General features: G+C 36.6%; 1 protein-coding gene across 4 annotated transcripts in view; it reads left to right on the forward strand.

Annotated features, from left to right (window-relative positions):
* Positions 1-26309, forward strand: part of DEPDC1 (DEP domain containing 1) — a 41555-nt gene extending 15246 nt beyond the window's left edge. For all 4 annotated transcript variants that reach the window (XM_089921131.1, XM_022581125.3, XM_022581124.2 and 1 more), the window contains 3 exons: positions 251-427; positions 7462-7647; positions 8342-26309. In XM_089921131.1, the coding sequence (XP_089777257.1) occupies positions 251-427; positions 7462-7647; positions 8342-8482 (504 nt within the window). In that variant the 3' untranslated portion in view covers positions 8483-26309. The remainder of the gene's footprint in view (positions 1-250; positions 428-7461; positions 7648-8341) is intronic.
* Positions 26310-27742: the final 1433 nt, after the last annotated feature.

Consider the following 27742-nt stretch of genomic DNA (forward strand, 5'->3'; position numbering starts at 1 on the left):
ATTGAGACAAAATTGAAGAAAAAGCTAAGCCTTCTGTAATCATTTGGAATTTATATTAAGGAAATACTTAACAAGCACTATAAAAAAATTGGCATTTTATTCTTTCTAATGTAATAAGTTATTGTCCTCATTTTGTAAGCTGAAGCCTGCTTATCACTTTATCTCAATCCTTTAGATAATACTACCTAGAAATTACTGGTATTCTAATTTATATAAAAGTTTTTAAATTCACATCTTTTAATGTTTCTAGATGATACATACTTTTTCTCGGTGTGTGTTACGCTGTGCTGAAGAAGTAGATCTTGATGAGCTTCTTGCTGCACGATTAGTTTCTTTCTTGATGGATCATCAACAGGAAATTCTCCAAGTACCCTCTTACCTACAGACTGCAGTGGAGAAACATCTTGACTACTTAAGAAAGGGCCATGTATGTATTCTAAGTCTTAAAATTCTCTGCATTAGTTGCAAGTGGCAAACTCATCTCAAACTAGCCTAATCAGAAAGGGAGACTTTATCAGCTCACATAAATAACCTCCAAAAGTCAAGAATGTAGACAGAATATGGATATTCAAATAACAATAGGACTGTTTCCATCACTTCATCACTTATTTCCATTTCGGTCCTATATTTGAAAAATGGCTCCTTCACATGGTTGGATATGGCTGATTAAAGCTCTTGAGTCATAGACTTATATTTGCAATCCAAAGGAAAAAAAAAAACATTCCTCACCTCCAATTTGAAAAGTTAATGGTATGGACACAGAGTGGCCAAATCTAGATTAAATGCGCATTCTTTAGGTGGTTGAGGGTGAGTGGGTTGAAGAGAGGGCCCATTCTCTGAGTGGCTCTACATAGATTAGAGAAGAATCTGTTCTTCACGAAAGGTAAGGATAGTTGGAGTAGAATGGGAAGAACTTTTATAAGGAGAGAAGGAATCTAAGCATCCAAAAACAACAGATGTCTGCTATATTCAGTCTTTGGCTGCCCAACACACATATTCATGTTTCTTCTTATACATACTATTCTAATATTGCCATGACTTACTGTAATTATAACTATCCCCTACAATTCTTTCTCTTGTCTACAAATTTTTTTTTTTTCCTACAGCAGGTCCTAATTGGTCATCAATTTTATACACATCAGTGTATACATATCAATCCCAATCGCCCAATTCATCACACCACCACTTCCACCCCCCAACCGCTTTCCCCCCTTAGTGTCCATACATTTGTTCTCTACATCCATGTCTCAATTTCTTCCCTGAAAACCGGTTCATCTGTACCATTTTTCTAGGTTCCACATATATGCGCTAACATACGATATTTGTTTTTCTCTTTCTGACTTACTTCACTCTGTATGACAGTCTCTAGATCCATCCACGTCTCTACAAATGGCCCAATTCCATTCCTTTTTATGGCTGAGTAATGTTCCATTGTATATATGTACCACATATTCTTTATCCATTCATCTGTCGATGGGCATTTACGTTGCTTCCATGACCTGGCTATTGTAAATAGTGCTGCAATGAACATTGAGGTGCATGTGTCTTTTTGAATTATGGTTTTCTCTGGGTATATGCCCAGTAGTGGGATTGTTGGGCCATGTGGTAGTTCTATTTTTGGTTTTTAAGGAACCTCCATACTGTTCTCCATAGTGGCTATATCAATTTACATTCCCACAAACAGTGCAAGAGGATCCCCTTTTCTCCACACCTTCGCCAGCACTTGTTCTTTGTAGATTTTCTGATGATGGCCATTCTAACTGTTGTGAGGTGATACCTCATTGTAGTTTTGATTTGCATTTCTCTAATAATTAGTGATGTTGAGCAGCTTTACATGTGCTTCTTGGCCATCTGTATCTCTTCTTTGGAGAAATGTCTATTTAGGTCTCTGCCCATTTTTGGATTGGGTTGTTTGTTCTTTTTAATATTGAGCTGCATGAGCTGTTTATATACTTTGGAGATTAATCCTTTCTCCGTTGATTCGTTTGCAAATATTTTCGCCCATTCTGAGGGGTGTCTTTTCGTCCTGTTTATGGTTTCCTTTGCTGTGCAAAAGCTTTGACGTTTCATTAGGTCCCATTTGTTTATTTTTGTTTTTATTTTCATTACTGTAGGAGGTAGATCCAAAAAGATCTTGCTGTGACTTATGTCAAAGAGTGTTCTTCCTATGTTTTTCTCTAAGAGTTTGATGGTGTCTGGCCTTACATTTAGGTCTTTAATCCATTTTGAGTTTAATTCTGAGTATGGTGTTAGGGAGTGTTCTCATCTCATTCTTTTACATGTAGCTTTCCAGTTTTCCCAGCACCACTTATTGAAGAGACTGTCTTTTCTCCATTGCACGTCCTTGCCTCCTTTGTCATAGATTAGTTGACCATAGGTGCGTGGGTTTATCTCTGGGCTTTCTATCTTGTTCCACTGATCTATGTTTCTGTTTATGTGCCAGTACCATATTGTCTTGATCACTGTAGCTTTGTAGTATAGTCTGAAGTCAGGGAGTCTGATTCCTCCAGCTCTGTTTTTTTCCCTCAAGACTGCTTTGGCTATTTGGGGTCTTTTGTGTCTCCAAACAAATTTTAAGATTTTTTTGTTCTAGTTCTGTAAAAAATGCCATTGGTAATTTAATAGGGATTGTATTGAATCTGTAGATTGCTTTGGGTGGTATAGTCATTTTCACAATATTGATTCTTCCAATCCAAGAACATGGTATACCTCTCCGTCTGTTGGTATCATCTTTAATTTCTTTCATCAGTGTCTTATAGTTTTCTGCATACAGGTCTTTTGTCTCCCTAGGTAGGTTTATTCCTAGGTATTTTATTCTTTTTGTTGCAATGGTAAATGGGAGTGTTTGCTTAATTTCTCTTTCAGATTTTTCATCATTAGTGTATAGGAATGCAAGAGATTTCTGTGCATTAATTTTGTATCCTGCAACTTTACCTAATTCATTGATTAACTCTAGTAGTTTTCTGGTGGCATCTTTAGGATTCTCTATGTATAGTATCATGTCATCTGCAAACAGTGACAGTTTTATTTCTCCTTTTCCAATCTATATTCCTTTTATTTCTTTTTCTTCTCTGATTGCTGTGGCTAGAACTTACAAAACTATGTTGAATAATAGTGGCGAGAGTGGACATCCTTGTCTTGTTCCTGATCTTAGAGGAAATTTTTTCAGTTTTTCACTATTGAGAATGATGTTTGCTGTGGGTTTGTTGTACATGGCCTTTATTATGTTGAGGTAGCTTCCATCTATGTCCACATTCTGGAGAGTTTTTATCATAAATAGGTTTTGAATTTTGTCAAAAGCTTTTTCTGCATCTGTTGAGATTATCATATGGTTTTTATTCTTCAATTTGTTAATATGGTGTATCACATTGATTGATTTGTGTATATTGAAGAATCCTTGCATCCCTGGGATAAATCCCACTTGATCATTGGTGTATGATCCTTTTAATGTGTTGCTGGATTCTGTTTGCTAGTATTTTGTTGAGGATTTTTGCATCTATATTCATCAGTGATATTGGTCTGTAATTTTCTTTTTTTGTAGTATCTTTGTCTCATTTGGGTATCGGGGTGATGGTGGCCTCGAAGAATGAGTTTGGGAGTGTTCCTTCCTCTGCAATTTTTTGTAAGAGTTTGGGAAGGATGGGTGTTAGCTCTTCTCTAAATGTTTGATAGAATTCACCTGTGAAGCCATCTGGTCCTGGACTTTTGTTTGTTGGAAGATTTTTAATCACAATTTCAATTTCATTACTTGTTATTGGTCTGGTCATATTTTCTATTTCTTCCTGTTTCAGTCTTGGAAGGTTATACCTTTCTAAGAATTTGTGCATTTCTTCCAGGTTGTCCATTTTATTGGCATATAGTTGCTTGTAGTAGTTTCTTAACGATGCTTTGTATTTCTGTAGTGCCTGTTGTAACTTTTCCTTTTTCATTTCTAATTTTATTGATTTGAGTCCTCTCTCTCTTTTTCTTGATGAGTCTGGTTAATGTTTATCAATTTTGTTTATCTTCTCAAAGAACCAGCTTTTAGTTTTATTGATCCTCGCTATTGTTTTCTTTCTTTCTATTTCATTTATTTCTGCTCTGATCTTTATGATTTCTTTCCTTCTGCTAACTTTGGCTTTTATTTGTTCTTCTTTCTCTAGTTCCTTTAGGTGTAAGGTTAGATTGTTTATTTGAGATTTTTCTTGTTTCTTGAGGTAGGCTTGTATAGCTATAAACTTCCCTCTTAGAACTACTTTTGCTGCATCCCATAGGTTTTGGATCATCATGTTTTCGTTGTCATTTGTCTCTAGGTATTTTTTTATTTCCTCTTTGATTTCTTCAGTGATCTCTTGGTTATTTAGTAACGTCATGTTTAGCCTCCATGTGTTTGTGTTTCTTACTTTTTTTTCCCTGTAATTTATTTGTAATCTCATAGCATTGTGATCAGAAAAGACGCTTGATATGATTTCAATTTTCTTAAATTTACGGTGGCCTGATTTGTGACCCAAGATGTGATCTATCCTGGAGAATGTTCTGTTTGCACTTGAGAAGAAAGTGTAATCTGCTGTTTCTGGATGGAATGCTTATAAATATCAATTAAATCTATCTGGTCTATTGTGTCATTTAAAGCTTCTGTTTCCTTATTTGTTTTCATTTTGGATGATCTGTCCATTGGTGTAAATGGGGTGTTTAAGTCCCCCACTATTATTGTGTTACTGTCAATTTCCTGTTTTATAGCTGTTAGCAGTTACCTTATGTATTGAGGTGCTCCTATGTTGGGTGCATATATATTTATAATTGTTATATCTTCTTCTTGGATTGATCCCTTGATCATTATGTAATGTCCTTCCTTGTCTCTTGTAACATTCTTTATTTTAAAGTCTATTTTATCTGATATGAGTATTACTACTCCAGCTTTCTTTTGATTTCCATTTGCATGGAATAATTTTTCCATCCCCTCACTTTCAGTCTGAATGTGTCCCTAGGTCTGAAGTGGGTCTCTTGTATACAGCATATAGATGGGTCTTGTTTTTGTACCCATTCTTCAAGCCTGTGTCTTTTGGTTGGAGCATTTAATCCATTCACGTTTAAGGTAGTTATCAATATGTATGTTTCTATGACCATTTTCTTAATTTTGGGGGGTTTGTTTTTGTAGGTCCTTTTCTTTTGTGTTTCCCACTTAGAGAAGTTCCTTTAGCATTTGTTGTAGAGCTGGTTTGGTGGTGCTGAATTCTCTTAGCTTTTGCTTGTCTGTAAAGCTTTTGATTTCTCCATCGAATCTGAATGAAATCATTACCAGGTAGAGTAATCTTGGTTGTAGGTTCTTCCCTTTCATCACTTTAAGTATATCATGCCACTCCCTTCTGGCTTGTAGAGTTTCTACTGAGAAATCAGCTGTTAACCTTATGGGAGTTCCTTTGTATGTTATTTGTCAGTTTTCCCTTGCTGCTTTCAATAATTTTTCTTTGTCTTTAATTTTTACCAGTTTGATTACTATGTGTCTCGGCGTGTTTCTCCTTGGGTTTATCCTGTATGGGACTCTCTGTGCTTCCTGGACTTGGGTGGCTGTTTCCTTTCCCATGTTAGGGAAGTTTTTGACTATGATCTCTTCAAGTATTTTCTCGGGTCCTTTCTCTCTCTCTTCTCCTTCTGAGACCCCTATAATGTGAATGTTGTTGCGTTTAATGTTGTCCCCAAGGTCTCTTAGGCTGTCTTCATTTTTTTTTCATTGTTTTTTCTTTATTCTGTTCCGCATCAGTGAATTACACCATTTTGTCCTCCAGGTCACTTATCCACTCTTCTGTCTCAGTTATTCTGCTATTGATTCCTTCTAGTGTAGTTTTCATTTCAGTTATTGTATTGTTCATCTCTGTTTGTTTGTTCTTTAATTCTTCTAGGTCTTTGTTAAACATTTCTTGCGTCTTCTCCATTTTTTCCTCCATTCTTTTTCCGAGATCTTGGATCATCTTCACTATCATTATTCTGAATTCTTTTCTGGAAGTTTGCCTATCTCCACCTCATTTAGTTGTTTTTCTGGGGTTTATCTTGTTCCTTCATCTGGTACATAGCCCTCTGCCTTTTCATCTTGTCTGTTTTTGTGAATTTGGTTTTTGTTCCACAGGCTGCAGGATTGTGGTTCTTCTTGCTTCAGCTGTCTACCCTCTGGTGGATGAGGCTATCTAAGAGGCTTGTGCAAGCTTCCTAATGGGAGGGACTGGTGGTGGGTAGAGCTGACTGTTGCTCTGGTGGGCAGAGCTCAGTAAAACTTTAATCCACTTGACTGCTGATGGGTGGGGCTGGGTTCCCTCCCTGTTGGTTGTTTGGCCTGAGGAGACCCAACACTGAAGCCTACCTGGGCTCTTTGGTGGGGCTAATGGTGGACTCTGGGAGGGCTCACGCCAAGGAGTACTTCCCAGAACTTCTGCTGCCAGTGTCCTTGTCCCCAGGGTGAGCCACAGCCACCGCCCACCTCTGCAGGAGACCCTCCAACACTAGCAGGTAGGTCTGGTTCAGTCTCCCCTGGGGTCACTGCTCCTTCCCCTGGGTCCCAATGTGCACACTGCTTTGTGTGGGCCCTCCAAGAGTGGAGTCTCTTTTTCCCCGAGTCCTGTCGAAGTCCTGCAATCAAATCCCACTAGCCTTCAAAGTCTGATTCTCTAGAAGTTCCTCCTCCCATTTCCAGACCCCCAGGTTGGGAACCTGACGTGGGGCTCAGAACCTTCACTCCAGTGGGTGGACTTCTGTGGTATAAGTGTTCTCCAGTCTGTGAGTCACCCACCCAGCAGTTATGGGATTTGTTTTTACTGTGATTGTGCCCCTCCTACCATCTCATTGTGGCTTCTCCTTTTTTCTTTGGATGTGGGGTATCTTTTTCGGTGAGTTCCAGTGTCTTCCTGTCGATGATTGTCCAGCAGCTAGTTGTGATTCTCGTGTTCTCTCAAGAGGGAGTGCGCACGTCCTTCTACTCTGCCATCTTGGTTCCTAATCACCTTGTCTACAGATGTTATGGGCCCTGCCCATGCTCTTACATCTCAAAAATAGTAGATGAACACTTTATTACCATTTCAAAATGTTAATGTTTTAAGATGAATTAAAATATCACTTTGTTAGTGTTTTGTAGTTAAAAGAATAAAATCCATGGTTATTGGTTCTAATGATGTTAGCTACCTTTATTTAATACTTGTGTGCTAAGCATTTTATATACATTATCTCACATACATTCACATTTTACAGATGAGGAGACAGACCAAGACCAGTTTAAATAACTTGCTGATGGTTATAAAGCTAGTAGGTTGTAGGGCTGGGATTGAGACCCTACTGACTTACTGCTACTCCGCTGCATAATACAGTTTTCTTAAAGTGCTGAATGTTTGGTGGCAAAATAATAGGTATTAAAACCCATCAGAAGAACCCTTTACCAAATAGGAACATGACCAGAATTAATGGATTTGACTGTATGTATCATTTTGTTCATTACAGATTAAAAATCCTGGAGATGGAGTGATTGCTCCTTTGCCAACGTATTCATACTGTAAACAAATTAGTGCTCAGGAGTTTGATGAACAAAAAGTTTCTACCTCTCAAGCTGCAGTTGCAGAACTTTTAGAGAATATTATTAAAAATAAGAGTTTGCCTGTGAAGGAGAAAAGGAAAAAACTAAAACAGGTAAGGGAATGAACAAGTTTCAATCATAAATATTTTCTAATATGCTATTGCTGATTGTTATTTAATGACATTTAGAATCTAATTTATCATTTTAATATTTTGAATTTTAAATATCATATATGTAGGCTATGTATGACTACCTGCCTGGTTTTACTCTGTCCTGAAGTTTTCATAATAACCATAATAACAGATACTCTCCTTTACTTCCAGTGTTTTATATTTAAAGCATGCATTACCCTGGGAAAATAATTATAAACTTAGGACTATAATATGTAACTTTTAGTGACTCATCATTACCATTTAGAATTTTTAGCTCTACATCAAAACCCTGTAGCCACATGATTCTGGCAAGTCCAATTCCTGGTCTGAGATACTCAAAGAAGTATGAAATATACTAACTAGATCCTTGTGACCTTCATAGGCTTTACCAATGAGAAGGAAGAACATCTGGAATTTAGGAGAATTAACAGCAGAAGAGAATCCTAGATGTTAATGCTAACTGGAATCTAAGAAATATTACAGGGTACCTTTCATGTGTGAGAAAGTGGAGGGAGAAGCAAGAATAAAGTGAAAGGATACTGATCTCTGTAATACATCTTTGAGAAAGGCATTGAATCCTTATAAAATGTTGACCAGTGGCTTCAGCTCAGGTAATAATGTTAAATACCCTCTAATTCCTCACCTCATTTTTAAGTTTCAGAAGGAATATCCCTTGATATATCAGAAAAGATTTCCAACCTCTGAAAGTGAAGCAGCACTTTTTGGTGACAAACCTACAATCAAGCAACCAATGCTAATTTTAAGAAAACCAAAGTTTCGTAGTTTAAGATACTAATTGAATTGAAAATCATGTAATACTTGTGGAACTTTGGTAAGTGAAGCCATATCTAAGAATTCAGCTACTAAAAAGGAAGTCTATTTATCAATAAGGTTTTTCTAAATAGAACATTATGTAAGGAAGTGCCAAAATAGTTTTTATCAATGTGAAACTGCTGAGAAACTAGTGAATCTCAATGGAGAGCAAGTGACAATAGGTGATACCAAATATTTTAATCAGAAATAATCTTTTTTTTTTATACAACTATCTGGAAAAGCTATCATGATGTGTGCTAAAGTTTCATTTACTTGAATTTTGAAAAATGATGTTTGTTCTTCAAGATTAAGCTGTAATTCTTTAAAACAAAAAAACAAAAAAACAACTTATCTGCATGTGCTTATGGATGTTAGCTTAAAGAACTAGTTGTTTAGGATTACTTTTGTTTCTAAGTGTAAGAATGTGAAGAATATTTGAAAATTCAATGAATTAATTTTCAACTGCTAAATATTGCACTCATATGTTCTTTTGCTACTTTTTATCTATTTATATATGTATGTGTTTTTAAAATATGAATATATATTATAAGACTTTGGTTTGCCTTAAACATTTACCCTAACTGCTTCAGTCATTCATTTTTTCAATAAATATCTTTTGCATTCTTATCTTCATGAATCTACTAGAATATAAAGATATGAAAGAAGTATAAGGCAATCACATATTCATTTAAAAGATATTTATTTAGCAACTACTATGTGCCTTTCATTCTTCAAGATGTGGAGAGAAAATGATGAATAAACCAGAAAACCTCTTCCCTAAAGTATTTGCTTCCTAATCAAGGGAGATATACCTACCAGATACTTAAAAAAACAATACACCCCCTGAAATCAAGTCATGAGGATTCATTCAACTGAAGACTAGCCTTTTTAATTATGCAACAATTTCCTAAGCTAGTGTTTTCAAATTGTTGCATATTAGAATCACCTGGAGAGTTTTAAAATAATACATGCTCAGGCCCTACCTTATACTGATTAAATCAAAATTTTAAGGGATGGCATATAGGCCTCAGTATTTTTTAAACCCTCTAGGTGATTCCAATATTCAGCCAGCTTTGAGAATCAGTGCCCTAAATACTTTTTATAAATAAAATGTCAAGCTGGTTTCACACTGGCTTTATTATTTCATTGGAAGAAAATGCCAAGTATAAATCCCTTTCATCTTAATAGAAGGTTCTACAAATTTCTGCTTGACTAACTGCGTACAAACTTGAAGCAGCTTTTCTTCCACATTTTCCTGAAGATTATTTAATATCTCTTTGGTAAGTGTAAAGATATACATAATTCCTGGGATGTAATAGACACTTATTGTTCAATGACTGTTTTGATTTTTCAGTGTAATTTTGTACTGTAAAATGACAATGTTCCATTTGAAATTAATATTTTTATTAAAAATATGGACAGAAAATAACTATATCTTTTGCCCAGAAACCTTAGCTATAAAAATATTGAAGTGAATTACAATTCTTCCCAAGGTGTTTGTATACTAAAAGTTTTCCTGTTTAAAGGTATGTAATAATGTGAATTATGTTGCATATTGAGATAAAAACTATTGTGGGTTTTATAACAATTTAATTTTGTATTTATTGATGGATATTAAATATATAAATATTATAAAGACATATAAATTTTGATCTCCCTTAATGTGCATGCAATTGAGGTTACAAAATACATGATGTAACAGTTTAATAATGTGAACTCTGAAGTCAGATTTGAATCCTACTGTGCTGTTTACTGTGTAACCTGAGACAGGTTATTTAACTTCTCTAAATCCCAGTTTTCTTATCTATACAATAAAGATTATAATAGTACCTGTTCCTTAGGATTGTTGTGAGTATTAAATAGAATAATTCGTGAGAAGTTTTTAGCACAATGTCTAGTATAGAATAGGCACTCTATTAAATGTTAGAAATTAATACTAGAAACACCTAGAATTATAACACTAGAAGAGATCTTAGCAAAAATACAGTCCTCTCAATTGCTTTGATCAGAAAGGAACCAAAACAAAATTGTGACCAACTGGTGAGTCTTATTAAACTATTTTTTAGTCATGAAACACAGCTTCTGATTGTACATACTGGTTGAAAATACCTGGTCTAATATAATGAGAAAATTTGATGAGGAAGGAAAGCATTAATATCGTCAGAAGCAATATCCTTGAATATGTGAAAGCATACAGGACCCATTACACAAATAGAAGGCTTATTAACCTTTGGCTGGAGCATGGACAGATACCGTTGTATCAGAAAAAAAGGGCAGAGTCTTTAATTTCAAATATTGATGGGTTGATTTGATGTTGAGTGCTTATAAAAAGTATCTTCTAATTGCTTTTGCCTTCTCAGGAAATAAGAATCAGAGTCAACCCTTGAGAGTAAAGCATGGTGGGGAAGATATTGCAAGTTTGAAGGGAGAGGGTGTGAAATAGTAAATCTGTGGCAATGCACAGGGAATTGTAGTTCTGGTCCCAGAAGTTATTGCCACCAACCATTCCCAACAGCTTCTGCTAATTGTTGTCGTTTAGTAATCCACTCTTCTCATATACTGTCTAGTTATCTAGCACTCAGTAGTGGAAAGTATCAATACAAGGAATTTCCTACTGGCTAGCTTCTGTCCTTGGAAAATGTAAATTCTGAGTTTCCTCATCCATAAAATATGAATAATAACATCTACCTAACTGGGTTGTTAAGATAATTTAAAGCAGCAATATATTTAAATCTTGACCTTAGCAAGCCCAAGCTCAATTTCTAAGTCCTTTCCTCTGATAATGAGTTTAATAAGATTTCTGCTGATTAAAACTCCTTCCCTTCCAAATCTCTGTCCTCATATCTCACAATATATTTTCTTTTCTATTCTATCAGTGGTGATATTTTTTACCCCATCTTTGGAAGAATTAAAAATAGATCCAGAATTTTATATCCTGGCAGCCTGTGTATCTCTCCCAAAGATATATCTCCTTTTGATTTTGAAGGTAAAGCACATATGTGTATATGTATATGCATGTGGTGTTATTGTTGAAATGAAACTTCTAGGAGAGAAAGGATTGCTGGTTTTAATATTAAACTCTAAATTTAAAGAAATAAAGTTAGTTCACTGGAATAAACTTAATAGTTCTAAATACAATAAAGTATAACAACTAAGAATCTTTTGTTATCTCAGAATTAGCTTTTGTATTAACTAAGAATCTTATTTTCTAAGAACTGGGGGAAAAGATGTACAGAGCAGCTGTTTTTAACTCTCCTGAAAACCTCTCAGAATGTGTACTGAGGGAACACAGAATGTATAAGACATTTGAAAGTAGTTTTGACTTTTTGCTCATTGTAAAAACAATTTTTATATCATCATTAGTTGGTCTCTAACTTATCCTTCCATAAGCAAGTAGAAAACCAAAGTATATGCAGCAACTGTTTCTAGGCATCGAACTACAGGTAATAAAAGACTGATTCCTGAGAAAAGGAAAACAAAGGAGGTAAGTCCTATGATTGTCCCCAGATTACTGCCTACAGGCAGTTGGCAGGCCACAGTGCAGGGAGGGGCAGCCAAAATAAAGCCCAGTGTCTCACTGCATTAAGGAGCTAGAGATCAGAGTTCAGGATGACTGAGAGAGATATTTAAAAAAAAGAAGAAGAAGAAAAGAAAAAAACCCTTCAGAGATCTGCAGTGGTCTAAAGGTTTTGTTGAGTACTAATTGGCATGGAGCACAGTGAAGTAAGTCAGTTGAGTACTAAAAAAAAAAAAAAAACTAGCCAAGGAAAGAATGAGAACAGACTGGAAAGCAGTAAACCAAACAATCTCTGTACCTCATGGACCTGGGAATAATTCATATTCCCATCAGCCAAAATATAGAGAACTTCTAATACTTGGGACATTGGGTAGCATCTTCAGAAGAGTTGTGCTTCAGTAGTGAGGCCAAATTCGCCCTAGAATAAAAACTGCTATAAATTCACCCTAATAAATCTTAAAAACAGCCTGAAAATGTTCAAATTGCTCCTCAAGTAACTTCCTGTATGCCAGAACAAAGTTCAATACTTTAAAGAAATACAACAAAATCCAGCACTTAACAGTGTAAAACTCACAATGTCCAGCATCCAATCAAAAATTACCAGACATACAAAGAAACAGAAAAAAATATATAATCCATAACCAGGGGGAAAAGCGATCAATAGAAACATACCCAGAAGTGACAGATAATGAAATTAGAGACACTTTAACAGTTATTATAAACATTATAAATATATTCTAGGATATAAAGAAAATCAGGAATATAGTGATAGAAATGAAAGATAAAAAAAAGATTCAAAGAGAAATTCTGGAGGTTAAAAATACAATACCCAAAATGAAAAATACATGGAATGAAATTAAGAGCCAATTAGACACAGCAGAAGATTCATGAACTTGAAAACAGCAATAGGAACTACCCAAAATAAAGTACAAAGGAAACAAAACTGAAAAAGACAAAGAACAGAGTCTCAGTGATCTATGTGAAAATAACCAAGTAACATGTGGATTGGAGTCTATGAGAGAAGAAAGAAAAAGGGAGGGCATAAAAGTTATTGACCAAAAATAATGGCTGAAGTTTTTCTAAATGTGACAAAGACCATAAACCCACAGAAGCTCAAGTAACCCCCCCAAAAAAAACATAAATTTGCAACAAGGCACACATAAGCAAGTTGCTGAAAACTAGTGATAAAGAGGAAGATCTTAAAAGCAGAGAAAAAGCAGTTTATACAGAGGAACAAAAATAAGAATTATAGACTTCTTTTAAAAAACTGCAAACCAGAAGACAAGTGATATTGTTTTAGATTTGTTTTCTTGGCTGAGAATTGGTGCCAATTCACCACTAATAAAAATTTTGGCAGGGACTGTCAGTACTCTACCAACCACCAGTGATAGTCTCCTCATTACAAGCCAGCCATTGATTGATCCAGATCCAAAATTCTATTTTAGTCAGCGTCCTAAGACTAGTCTTAGTTCTGCCTAAGGTCATGTTACCCATAATATTGAGACAAATGTTTGTGTACTGGATGGTACACTTAGGAGCAATACTTAAAGTGCTGCAGGGGATGGGGCAAAAGAAAAAGTTGAACTACCACAGAATTGTAACAGAGGCCTCAACTGATCCGGTGAACAGGCTGTGGAGCTGGGGTGGGCCTTCAGAATTGTCCACAATAGAGAAAAGGAGCTGGGCCTTTGTACCTTCATGTAAACCAGTCACTGAATATGCGCTGATTCGGGAGGAAGTGTAACCTTGGGTGAAGCAGTTCCCTTCAGCCAAGCACAGTTCCTAAAGAGGAGTGCAGCCAATATTCCTGACAGCTGGGAAATGAATGAGTGTGCACTGAGGGGTTCTATGGAGAACACCTCATATTCACTGCAAAGGATCCCTAGCATTAAAACGAACAAACTAGAAAAGGGATTGTGTTACTATGAGAGAGATTATGAGAATTGATGTTTGGGGATTATTTTTTACTTTATTATTTGTTGATTTATTAAAAAGTAATGTCTGTTTATTATAGGTGATTTGGAAATGAAAAAGTTTAAATCACCTATAATCTTATCAACCACATAAAACCCTGTGAAATCTTGGAGTATTCTGTGTCTCAAAAACTCAAAAGAAAGTGGCTCTCTTCTTTTCTAAAGCTTATATGATTGACTAGGATTAGAGATTAGCAATAATTTTTCTTAAAAGTTCATGGTGAAGCTAAAAATACAGTGAAAAGACCTATATTCTTATTCATTATGTACAGGATCTTAGACTTTTGTATTTTGGGGTTTTGATCAGCTTTCTGATTTATATCTTGGAAGTTCTAAAGACTGCATCCATCTTTAGATTTAGCAGTTTCAACCTGTCTCCTCACAATTAAGTGACCTGATTTGTCAGGCAGTACTTTATGCTAAAGCAAAGAGTCCAAATGTCTTTCTCTTCCCCAGCTTAATATTCATGTATCCCCTCCACTCAGATTTATGTTCCACCTATTGCTAGGCTGTAGGGCTATTAAGCATTGCTATTAAGTTCATTAAACAGAAAATTAAATTTCAACATCAAATCATAAATTGGAAGGAATTACACAATTTATAAATCACAGATGTTGGTGGAAGTTTAACTTTTGTAATCAGTGTTATATAATTCCTAAAATGACTGTGTATTTATTTTTTAAAAAAACTATTAGTAAATTAGATTTGGATGACTTATGGGCAGCAGTGCCATCTGCAGGCCTCCTCTGTTGTAGTTCTTTTTAGTCTGATGTTCTCTTTAAAAGGGATTTGACTCCACTGAATATTTATGGCTTTATAATGTCAAGTACAAAATGGTATTAATCACAGACTGCAGAAGGGTGAACTTATAGGTACAGATCCTCATTAGGGATTTTTAAACCACTGAGCTAATATCAACTGTCATATCCATATTTATAATTCAGATATTAAACATAATGTGTAAGATCTAGAATATATATAGAATGAGTGTGGGTATTGGAATCAGGCAGAACTGAGTTCTAATTGTGTTTATATTAGTTGTCAGCTGTGTGATATTAAAAAATTTACTTCTCTGAGATGCAGGTTTTTTATTAGTAAAATGGGGATAATACTTCCTTCATGACATCTTTGAGAGCTCAAAATAGATAAAATGTATAAAGTACCTAGCACAAATGTGCATACAATATGCCTCCAATTGATAATAGTTCCCTTTCCCTTAAAATTAAAACAAAACAAAAATCTCAAGACCATTTATTGCCTTTGTACACGGTGCATTTGAGAGTTATAAAATATATCATTACCTTTTTGGATAAAGTGGAGTTTGAAGGAACAGTTTTACTGGGATACTTATTATCCATCCTGTCCTGTATGTCTTTTCATTCTTATGTCTTTTAAAATTTAAATGTAGATATATGTTAGAAGCTGCATAGAGTATTTCTGCGAGGTATTTACAAGAAATGATAAACAGTGATTGCTGAATTTTGGGGATATGAAGGAGTCTTATTTTTTTAATGTGTATACCCTTGGAACTGTTTTAATTTCTATCATGTACAACATTGCTTTTTCCAAACTAAAACAGTAATAAATATAAATATTTGGAAAAGGAAAATGTCTGAGATTATCCTTGTATTAAAAATGAATCATAGCGACTTCCCTGGCATTCCAGTGGTTAAGACTCCACCCTCCCAATACAGTGGGCACGAGTTTGATCCCTGGTTGGGGAGCTAAGATCCCACATGCTGCAAGGCACAGCTAAAAAAAAAAGAATGATAATTTGGTCTCCTCACCCCCACCTCCAAAAATCTTTGCTTCTAAATGAAACAAGGCAGAAAGGAGAAGGCTAACCTGAGCAATTCAGATTTTGAATAAACTTTCTGTGAAATTGTAATATTGATACATACTTTCAAGGGAACCTGTATACAATTTTCTTCAAAATTGATAAGAATAGAATGAACTGCCTAAGATCTCTCCTCTCAGGAAGCAGAGGCTGACATATTATCCAACTGCTAGCTCTGTGATTATGTAGTAGACTATGATTTGAATCACCTGACACGCATGCTTCCAGCTGAGGTTGAGCAAGATGAGGCTCTAACTTCTTGTTTTAGCTCTCATGCTATGAACAAATGTCCTCTTTGCAGTCTATGTAGTGCCGTGTTTTTCTTATTTTTGTTGTTTTTATAGGTGATTGCACTGTTTAAATTGAACCCCAAGCATAGTGCTGAAGTGCTGCCTTTTATTCCTAAGCATAAGCATAACAAGGTGGTGATGTTCCTGACAAGCAAATGTATGTGTTAGATACGCTTCACTCAGGCATGAGTTACAGTGCTGTTGGCTGTGAGTTAAATGTTAATGAATTAACAATACATATTAAATAATGTGGTTTTGAACAGAAACATACATAAAACAAGGTTATAGATTAGTCAGTTCCTGAAAATGTTATGACCAAAGGCTCGAAAGAACCTAACCCTGTAATTCCCCTAGGAGCAACGGTTCAGGATTTGCTATTTCAGTGTTTGTGGCGACTTTATAGAAACATCACTGCAAATAATGAGAATCAATTGTATTGCCATATGTGTACAAAAGAGTGGAGGTATCATGGCTGACCTTTTATTTCTCCTATACATTTCTGTATTTTCCAAATTTATTCTCATGAACATACACTAATTTTATTACAAGGAATAAAATTTTTCAAAATATATACATTCTTAGAGACAGTTTGATATAAGTAAAACACATTGATTAGCAGTCAGATGTGGATTTGAGTTACTGCTCTGCCATTTAATAGCTATGTAACTTTGGAAAAGTTGTTTAACTTTTCACAGCCTATATCCCCATCTATAAAACAGATAGTATTATGTAACTTGGGAAGTTATTCTGAGGATTAGGAACAATGTATCTAAGTTGTCTAGCTCAATATCTGGTATAGGATGGAACTCAAAAAAATGTAACTACTAATATTAACTCCAAAAAATGTAACTATTAATATTAACTCTCTCCTAGGACTAAACTACAGAAGCCCGAGCCTCAGAGACTTACAGGTTTTTAGAAAATCATGATTTTTCATGCCAGTTGTTATCCCCATTCACAAGCACAAATTTTATAGATTCAGTGCTTCAGTTTCTCTATACTTATTCTTGTTCCATCAACTGTTTGTTGAGTATCCACAGTGTGCTGGAACTCTTCAAGTGGGGAATAAAACAGACAAGGTCTCTGCTGTCTGGTGTGTTAAATCATGTAATTTAGGCCTTTGTAGAAGAACTTTAATGACTTTGACCTCCACTGATGTATCTCATCGAATACCCGGATTTGGGGGCTCTGACAATTAACCCTAAAATACACATATTCTGGAAATTGCTTCCTTTTTTAATCAAATCCATCAGATATTTGCTTAGGTATTTTTAATCCCTAAACTGTTCAATATGTGTGGCATTATAAGGCTTGATTTTCCTTCTGACAATACTTAGATCAAACTTTATTGCACCTGCTCCTTTTTTTTTTTCTTTTTTTTTTTTTTGAGAGTTCATAATATCTCCTTTCTCTCTCTACCAATCTGGGGAGATTAAAGTTGCCGAACATTTACACTAGGTTAGTTTGAGATGGTGAATAGAATCTGACTATTATACAAATTTAGAAAGTTTCTAAAATGGAAGCTCTATTTCAAAAATCAGTTTTTGAGAATAACTGAATCCACATCTCAGACAAATTTAATAAGGATGATTTAACTTGGGCATAATTCATAACAGAAGTTATGCTTCTAAATAAACTACACAAATGGGAGTTCTATTTGGCCTCCCATACACAAAGAGGTAGCAGTGTATGTCTGTGTCTCTTTGCCCTCAGTCATGATCTGCTAGCTGTGTTGTCCTTTTCCTTAGTATAAGGTGATGGAATGTCATTACCTGTGTTCCCATGCATGTGTTTTCCAAGAGGCTGGCAAAATCCGTCCATGTGTGGTCCAGTGTCCCATTGTGTCCATTACTAGTACAGCTTAGCTGACCTCACCCATGTGCTGCTGCCCTTTTGCATTTTTCTATTTTATCTTGTCTCTGCTCTTATGTTGCATTCAGCTTTTCTCTTCTGCACACTGCAATGTCCTCTCTGTGCGTCCTCTTTTCATCTGCTTCAGCTCTCAACCATGTGGGAGAGACCGTTTACCTTTGGGAAATGATTTTGTCACCGGAAAAACCAACCCCTTCCCCAAGTGCTTATTTTCTAACACACTCTGGATCTTGGAAACAGGAAACAGTAAGTAGTTTTTCTTCATTCCAGAACATCCTGGGCCATAGCTGCACAGCAGAGATCAAAGCAGGCACACATCAAAAGCACCCCAACCGAGAGGAGCAGCCCTGAAGCTTCAGTGCCTCCGGCTCTTATTATCATCACTGCCTGTGAGTCATGTATATCTCATCTTTCCCCTGTCTGCTATTCCTTTTCTAGGCTCAGCAAAGAAAGCTGCTCTTTACCAAACTTTCTTAACAACTCAAGATAAAAACTCCTTCAATTTTCCCCTCCCTCCTTCCTCTCATAATTATTATAGTTAAACAATTTCAGTGATACTCATTTATTTGACATTTCTTAAGCTCTTATTGTGTGCCAAGTACTATGCTGAGTGATGAGGCTAGAAAAAATGAATGCTATACTCCCTACTCTCAAGGAGCTTTCAACTAATGGAACAAGGCAAACAACACATAAACAGATAGTTCTAATATAGTGTGATCACATCCACAGTAGAGGCAGGCAAAGGTCTTTTGCTAGTAAATGGAAGGGGCACCATTTCACTGGTAAGGTGATGTATTGGATGAGGGTTTTGCCAGGCAGAGGGTTAATGGATGTAGGGACGGGGTATGGGAGGGCTAGGGTAGTGTAGACAGAGGCAAATCACAGGGGGTAAGATATAGCAGATGTGTTCTTGAGGGAAGGGTAATAGAAGCAGATCAGGATTGCTGAGCTATGTATTTGAGGCGGGGAGATACTGCTGGGAAGAACATCGTAAAACTTTCATTTTTTTTCCCCTTTTATTCTGTTCTGCAGCAGTGATTTCCACCAGTCTGTCTTCCAGCTCACTTATTTGTTCTGCCTCGTTTATTCTGCTATTGATTCCTTCTAGTGTATTTTTCATTTCAGTTACTGTATTGTTCATCTCTGTTTGTTTGTTCTTTAAATCTTCTAGCTCTTCGGTAAACATCTTTTTGTATCTTCTAGGTCTGTGCCTCCATTCTTTTTCCGAGATCTTGGATCATCTTTACTATCACTACTCCGAATTCTTTTTCAGGTGAATTGCCTACCTCCACTTCACTTAGTTGTTCTTCTGGGGTTTTATCTTGTTCCTACATCTGGAACATATTTCTGTGCCATCTCATTTTGTCTAACTTTCTGTCTTTGTGGTCTCTGTTCCACAGGCTGTAGGATTGCTTTTGCTGTCTGCCCTCTGGTGGGTGAGGTTGGTGCAGGGGCTTGTGCAGGCTTCCCGGTGGGAGGGACTGGTGCCTGCCCACTGGTGGGTAGAGCTGGGTCTTGTCTCTCTGGTGGGCAGGGCTGTGTCAGGGGGTGTGTTTAGAGGCTGCTGTAGGCTCAGGACACATTAGGCAGCCTGCCTGCTGATGCGTGGGGCTGTGTTCCCACCCTATTGGCCTGAGGCGTCCCAGCACTGGAACCTGCAGGCAGTTGGGTAGGGCCAGGTCTTAGTGCCAAAATGGCAACCTCCAGGAGAGCTCATGCTGATGAATATTCCCGGGGGACTCCACCACCGGTGTCCTTGCCCCAACAGTGAGTCAGAACTGACCCTCACCTCCCCAGGAGACTCTACAAGACCCAGAGGTAAGTCTGGCCCAGGCTTCTATGGAGTCACTACTTTGCCATAGGTCCCAGTGCACATGAAACCTTGTGTGCACCCTCCAAGTGTGAGGTCTCTGTTTCCCCCAGTCCTGTGGAGCTTCTGCACTCAAGCCCTGCTGGCCTGCAAAGCCAAATGCTCTGGGGGCTCCTCCTCCCAATACCAGGCCCCCAGCTGGGGAGCCTGACGTGGGGCTCAGAACTCTCACTCCTGTGGGAGAAACTCCACAATATAATTCTTTTCCACTTTGTGGGTCGCCCACCCAGCAGGTATGGGATTTGATTACATCACAGAAGCGCCCCTACTACCATCTCATTGTGACTTCTTTGTATTTGGATGTAGATTATCTTTTTTGGTAGGTTCCAGTCTTTTTTGTTGATGGTTGTTCAGCTGTTATTTGTTATTTAAGTATTTTCATGAGAGGAGGTAAGCTCAAGTCCTTCTACTTTGCCATCTTGTATCCTTCCCGAATATCATAAAAATTTATCTGACACACATTCAAGAACGTGGACTTTATTCTATAAAGGTGAACTTTACTAAAATGTGACTTCTTGTGTTAGGTTGAATAAGAGGCCCCCAGATAAGTTCATGTCCTAATGCCAAAACCTGAGATTATAATGCCTTATATGATAAATATATATATATATATACTTTGCAAATGTGATTGAAATAAGGATCTTGGGATAGAGGGATTACCCTGGATTATCTGAATCATCTGTGTAAACCCAATATAATCACAAAGGTCCTTATAAAAGAAGATAGGAAGATCAGAGACAGAGAGAGATGTGAACATGGAATGGAAGCAGAAGACAGAAAAAATGCTGTGCTGCTGGCTTCAAGATACAGGAAGAGGCCACAAGCCAATGAATATAGGTGGCCTCTAAAAGCTGGAAAGGTCAAGGAAACATTCTCTGCTAGAGGCTTCAGAAGAAAAGCAACTCTGTGAAACTAGTTTAGGCTTCTGACCTCCAGAAACATAAGACAATAAGTTTGTGTTCTTTAGTCACTAAGTATGTGGTAATTAACAGCAGGAAATTAATATGCTCCTTGAGAGCAGAAGTTTTTGGTTTATTGCTGCTCTATCATCTTGAACAGTCCCAGAATAACTTTCAGAGAAGAAAAAGAAATAAAAGGAATCCAAATTGGAAAAGAAGTAAAACTGTCACTGTTTGCAGACGACATGATACTATACATAGAAAATCCTAAAGATGCTATCAGAAAACTACTAGAGCTCATCAATGTATTTGGTAAAGTTGCAGGATACAAAATTAACACACAGAAATCTCTTACATTCTTGTACACTAAGAATGAAAGATCAGAAAGAGAAATTAAGGAAACAATCCCATTTACCATCACATCAAAAAGAGTAAAATGCCTAGGAATAAACCTACTGAAGGAGGTGAAAGACCTGTACTCAGAAAACTATAAGATACTGATGAAAGAAATAAAAGATGACACAAACAGATGGGGAGATATACCATGTTCTTGGATTGGAAGAATCAATATTGTGGAAATGAGGGGAGATGAAGGAATCAGGCTCCCTGACTTCAGACTATACTACAAAGCTACAGTCATCAAAAAAGTATGATACTGGCACAAAAACGGAAATATTGAGCAATGGAACAGGATAGAAAGTCCAGAGATAAACACACACACCTGTGGTCACCTAATCTATGACAAAGGGGGCAAGACTATACAATGGAGAAAAGAAAGTCTCTTCAATAAGTGGTGCTGGGAAAACTGGATAGCTAAATGTAAACAAATCAAATTAGAACACTCTGTAACACCATACACAAAAATAAACTCAAAATGGACTAAAGACCTAAATGTAAAACTCTTAGAGGAAAACATACGCAGAACACCCTTTGACATAAATCACAGCAAGATCTTTTTTGATCCACCTCCTAGAGTAATGAAAATAAAAACAAAAATAAACAAATGGGACCTAATTAAACTTAAAAGCTTTTGCACAGCAAAGGAAACCATAAACAAAATGAAAAGACAACCCTCAGAATGAGAGAAAATATTTGCAAATGAAGCAACCAACAAGGGATTAATCTCCAAAATATACAAACAACTCATGCAGCTCAATATCAAAAAAAAGCAGACAACGCAATTAAAAAATGGGCAGAAGTTCTAGATAGACATTTCTCCAAAGAAGACATACAGATCGTCAAAAAACACATGAAAAGATGCTCAACATCACTAATTATTAGAGAAATGCAAAACAAAACTACAATGAGGTATCACCTCACACCGGCCAGAATGGCCATCATCAGAAAAATCTACAAACATAAATGCTGGAAAGGGTGTGGAGAAAAGGGAATGTTGGTGGGAATGTAAATTTGTACAGCCTTTCTGGAGAACAGTATGGAGGTTCCTTATAAAACTGAAAATAGAGCTACCATATGATCCAGCAATCCCACTCCTGAGCATGTACCTGGAGAAAACCATAATTCAAAAAGATTCATGCACCCCAGTGTTCATTGCAGCACTATTGACAATAGCCAGGACATGGAAGTAACCTAAATATCCATCAGCAGATAAATGGATAAAGAAGATGTGGTACATATATACAATGTAATATTACTTGACCATAAAAAAGAACAAAGTAATGCCATTTGCAGCAACATAGATGGACCTAGAGATTGTCATACTGAGTGAAGTCAGACAGAGAAAGACAAATATCACATGATATCACTTCTATATGGAATCCTAAAAAAGGGTACAAATGAACTTATTTACAAAACAGAAATAGAGTTACAGATGTAGAATAGAAACTTATGGTTACCAGGGGGTAAGGGTGGAGGGCAATAAATTGGGAGATTGGGATTGACATATACACACTACTATATATAAAATAGATAACTAATAAGGATCTACTGTATAGCACAGGGAACTCTACTCAATACTCTGTAATGGCCTATATGGGAAAAGAATCTAAAAAAGAGTGGATATATGTATAAATGATTCACTTTGCTCTACACCTGAAACTAACACAACATTGTAAATCAACTATACTCCAATAAAATTTTTTTAAAAAGAAATATTGAAGTAGAATCTACAACTTGGTTAGAGTCAATAAATAAATAAATAAAAATGAAAGCTGGAAAAGTCAAGGAAACATTCTCTGCTAGAGGCTTCAGAAGGAAAGCAACTCTGTAAAACCAATTTAGACTTCTGACCTCCAGAAAGATAACATAATAAGTTTGTGTTGTTTTAGTCACTAAGTGTGTGGTAATTAACAGCAGGAAATTAATATACCCCTTGAGAGCAGGAGGTTTTGGTTTATTGCTACTCTATCTTGAATGATGCCAGAATAATCACCCCAAAATATGCTTCTTTGAGCTAAAGGCCAGTAGAACCTGAACACCCAGGAAAAGCTCTAAAACCAGGGCACAAGATTCCCTTTTGTAAAGGAAATTTACATTTATGAAGGAAACTTACATTTGTAAATAAGATGTCTTATTTTCCTATACCAGAAAGACGAGGACTCTTTTAACTCTTGTGAATGGAGAAGGCACCAAAAAAAACTGGTTAACTTTATTAAACAACTCTTGTTTACCATATTTTTCTGGCCGCCTTCCCCTAACTAGCCTCTCTCAGAAGCCCTTTACCCCTTTATCTTACCTAAGATGGTATAAAAACCCAGATTCTAACCACATTTTGGGTTGCTCATCTTTGGGTACTCTCATGTGTACATGCACAGTGCACATTGATAAACTTCTCTTTGTTTTTCACTTGTTAATCTGTCTTTGGCCCGATTATCAGGGCCCCAGCCAAGGAACTTAAAGTGGATAGAGGAAAAGACCTTTTTCCTCCCGTAGACTTCTGGCAATGAGAATGGGCTAGCTGGGACACCCCACTTACTCTGGAGACTGTAGCTGAAATCCAGGACCCCTGACAAAGCTGGCCGAATGTAAAAATTCTTACCAAAGTCAGCCTCCCAGGTTTCAATCTGCAGGGTCCAATCAAATGAGGGTGGTAAATGTCTCTTTGTCTTATCTTTTCCAAATTTCGATTAACAAGTGAAAAACATTTGTAGAAATTAGTTATTTGGATTTTTACTCATGTGAATTTGGTTCTGAGGGACTGATTATTGATCCTTTCCCTCCCAGGGACAGCTATTGCTTTCTTCTTTGTCTAGTTCTGTGCCCTGAGAGTTTGGCTTTCCTCCTGCCAGGGCATGCAGGTTGTCATACCTGCAACTGCAGGCAGCCACCTGTCAGGGAGGTGGGGTGGAGGCCAAGAGCAAGTGGATGGGTTGCACTGCATTCACAGCTGGTGTCTTACCATTGCCAGTTCTCAGGGTTGGTTTGTCTAAGTCTTTCTTGCTTTTGGCTACCTTTGGATAGATCATGAGATCTATCACGAGAGCTTCTTCTTTTGCACCTTCTATGGTGATGCCTCTTGTGTCCCTGGCTATGCTATAAGAAAGCTAATGTTTTTGGCTTGAGTCACAATTGGAATAGTATATCTTTGTTTTAAAAAATCTCCAAGACCTAAAACAGTATCTGGAACATAGAAGGTGCTCAATAAATATTTATAGAGGGGTGAAATAGGACTTAACAATGAGGTACCCCAAAGAGAGAACCAGAGGCCTTGTGAATTTTTATCCTTTACTGTATCAACTGTATATAGAATTTTTTTTTTTTTTTTTTGCTTGACCACCTTAATCTAATGTACTTTTCCAACAGGAGAGGTCATATTCCAGGGCATAACCAAAGACAAATAGGACTCATCTTTCTGCAGAGTCAGTTTGTCATGAAATTTTGGAGGAGAAAAATATGTATTTATATAAACAATCTATACTATGTGATAGGGTATATGAATATTTTACAAACTTAAAGGAAATTTGGTCCTCCAAGCCAGTAGCCTCTGGTTATGCCCACAGATGCTTAGAGGGTGAGTTAATTCTCATCCAACATTGAGACTGTTTGGGTGGAGAGACTTGATAGGCACATATTTACTGGTAATGATGCAAAATACCTCAGTCATGCAGAACTGCTCTCCTAAGCTTTCCATGGTCACATTCTCTTCTCTTTCATAAGAAGTTCCTGAGCACTTTCCTTTACTTTGCTTCCAAAATCGATATGCATTTGTCCTCATTCCTTTTTATTCTCCTAGCATTTTGCAAATCTAGCTTTACAATTACTTATATGAATGACATTTTACAAATCACTTTACCTCTTTGAGTTCCAGTTTCTTCATTTGTAAGCTAAGGAGTTTATACCAAGATATCTTTAAAGTCTATACCAAGTTTAAAATTCTATGATAAAAAAAAAAAAATTCTATGATAATATGTTTTATAGTATTAACCAGCTGCTAGTAGTTGGCTTAGAGTAGCAAATAAGCCAACATTTATCACTTGACATCTGTCCCTCATCTTTAATTACAAGATATCAAGTAGTTATTTTTGCATTAAACAACCACCCTCAAAATCTAAAAGCTTAAAACGACAACCGTTTATTTAGCTCACAATTCTGCAGTTCAATAATTTCAACTGGGCTCAAAAGGATAGTTTTTCTGATCTTACCTGATCTAGAATGGCCTCAGCTGAGATGACTTATCTTCATTTCATGCAGCCTCACCTTCCAGCAGGCTAGCCTGGGCTTTTTCTCATGGCAGAGTAAAGGCCCAAGACACAGAGTGGAATTGCACGATGCTTCTAGAGGGCTAGGCCTGGAACTGGCATACCTTCCCTTCTACTGCATTCTGTTGGTCTAAGGAAGTCACAGATCAGCCCAGACCCAAGGAGTGGGGAAATAGATTCCATCTCTTGATAGGAGGAGTTGCAAAGACACATTGCAGAGGGCGTGGAAAAGGGAGAAAAATTGGGGTCATCATTGTCCTCAATCTTCCACATAGTTCAATGATTCTTTTCTTTCTACCCCCAGCATCATAACTACTCTCCTTCTGAAGTGACAATAATAATAATAATTCACATTTATTAAGCACTTGTTGCCAGGCACTCTTCTGAGCACATTACATTAACAATTCATTTTCTTCTCACAAGAACTTGTTGAGGTAGTTATTATTGGTATATTACAATGAGAAAACACAGGCACAAAGAGGAAAAATAATTTACAAGATCCTTTCCACCAGGAAAGAAAAGTTCTTAGAGGATAAGCCATGTGGTGTTGATGAGAATTAAGCCAGAATTGAAAGCTCTCCAGGTCATCTGAGGGCATAAACACCTTTCCATTGCTTTTCCAGAAGATTCAAAGGCTAGAGCACTCAGGAGAATGAAGTTGTTCCACCATTGTGAAAGAGATATTTGTACATTTACAATCTCAGCCAATGATTTTTAAAAGGCAGATTTTAAAATCATCTTTAATGGAAAGAATTCCTCTGTATAAGTTTTCTTCATATCCCTATGGAATCTATTTTGTTTTAATTCCAGCAATCTTTATCAAGTGACAGTGATGCCAGACACTGGGGATATCAAGAACCATGGGGTCTTTTAATTTAACATAACAAAATCAACTTCAACTAATTATGCAGTTCTAGAGGAAGCATCAGCTAGGTAATTCTAGAGCATTCCACCTTTCCTCAGAGCCACTAATGTCACTCAATGACCTCAACTTTTAAGCACACGCTAACTAATATGACCAAAGACATCTGCCTCTATGTCTGAACTATCTCTGATCTTCCTCTTAAGTTTTTTCTCCTCTGGTACAGCCATCTAAGCTCTATTGTACCTGCCTTGCCTGTGCTAGCCCACAGACCCTATTCTAGTGTTTTCCAACGTTGCCCAATCTATCACATCAGACCTAATGAGTCTGAATCTGCAGGGAGGGAATCTGTATTTCTAACAAGTACTCCAGGTGATTCTTATGACTATGTAGGTTTGGTAAATGCTGCCTTATCTTTTATCTAGCATGATTTTAATTAGAATGATTAGTTTAATCTAGCATGATTATAGTCTAATTATAATTGGCTTGACTGAATCCTAAAATCTGGGTTCATGAAAATTGTTTTCCATGGCAAGAAGTAAACTTTGCCTGGGAACTTAGTCTCATCATTCATACTGGGTATAGCCTAATAGGGAGACAAGATCTGGAGCCTCCACCCATGATAATTAAAAGTGATGTAGAGAAGTACTATCTGGTATCCATTTGGGCCATACATGGGCTGTTGGAAGTAAACATTCTCTGGTGGGGAGAAAAGACTAAGACTGATAGATATGGAAAAAAAATGTGCTTTAAATATCTCAAATCTAGTTGCTATATCCTATACCAAGGCCATTTCAATTCTGACCTGATTGAGAATAAAAACAATGAATTCTTGGGCTTTTACTAATAGGTTAGATAATTGATCTTTTTGAGTTTTAATTTCCTAACATGTAAAATAGGAAGCTTGTACTAGATATCCTCTAAGCTTTTTAAAGACTAGTGTCTTGGATTCTAAGAGTTAGTTTAGTCAAATAAAATATGACAAGTCATTAGATGACTGAAATGTTTATTGAATTTATTATAGCTTTACTATACTGATCTGATTGGTTAATTCAATAATGACTAATAAAGCTATTAGTTTCTGTAAATACAGCTAATGTTTTTCACTTATTCCAAGTTTGGATATGGAGGAGAAAGGAAGAAGGAACACCTAGTCCCTCCCTTTTCTCTTCACCTCTTCTCTTCTAAGAACCTCTGAAAGGGTCCAGTGGTCCAATGATTGGTTGGAGTAGTTGTCACCCATTCCAAAATAGAGAAAATCACTTAATGCCCTTCAGAGAAGAAATGGTGCCCCATTTCTTCTAGTTAGGAGCATCACAACCATAATAATCTAAGATAGATCTTTTGAATGTAACAGTTAAAATTTAATTTCAGTGTGGTTGGAACCTTTCTAAATCCAGTTGTTAAAAGAAATTCCTAATTAAATATAACATCTCTAATTAATGAATGCAAAAATAATACATCA

This window comes from Delphinapterus leucas, chromosome 1, assembly GCF_059928025.1.
Source record: "Delphinapterus leucas isolate spDelLeu-1000000601 "Yukka" chromosome 1, BTC_Dleu_Yukka2, whole genome shotgun sequence".
In the NCBI taxonomy this organism is placed as follows: domain Eukaryota; kingdom Metazoa; phylum Chordata; class Mammalia; order Artiodactyla; family Monodontidae; genus Delphinapterus; species Delphinapterus leucas.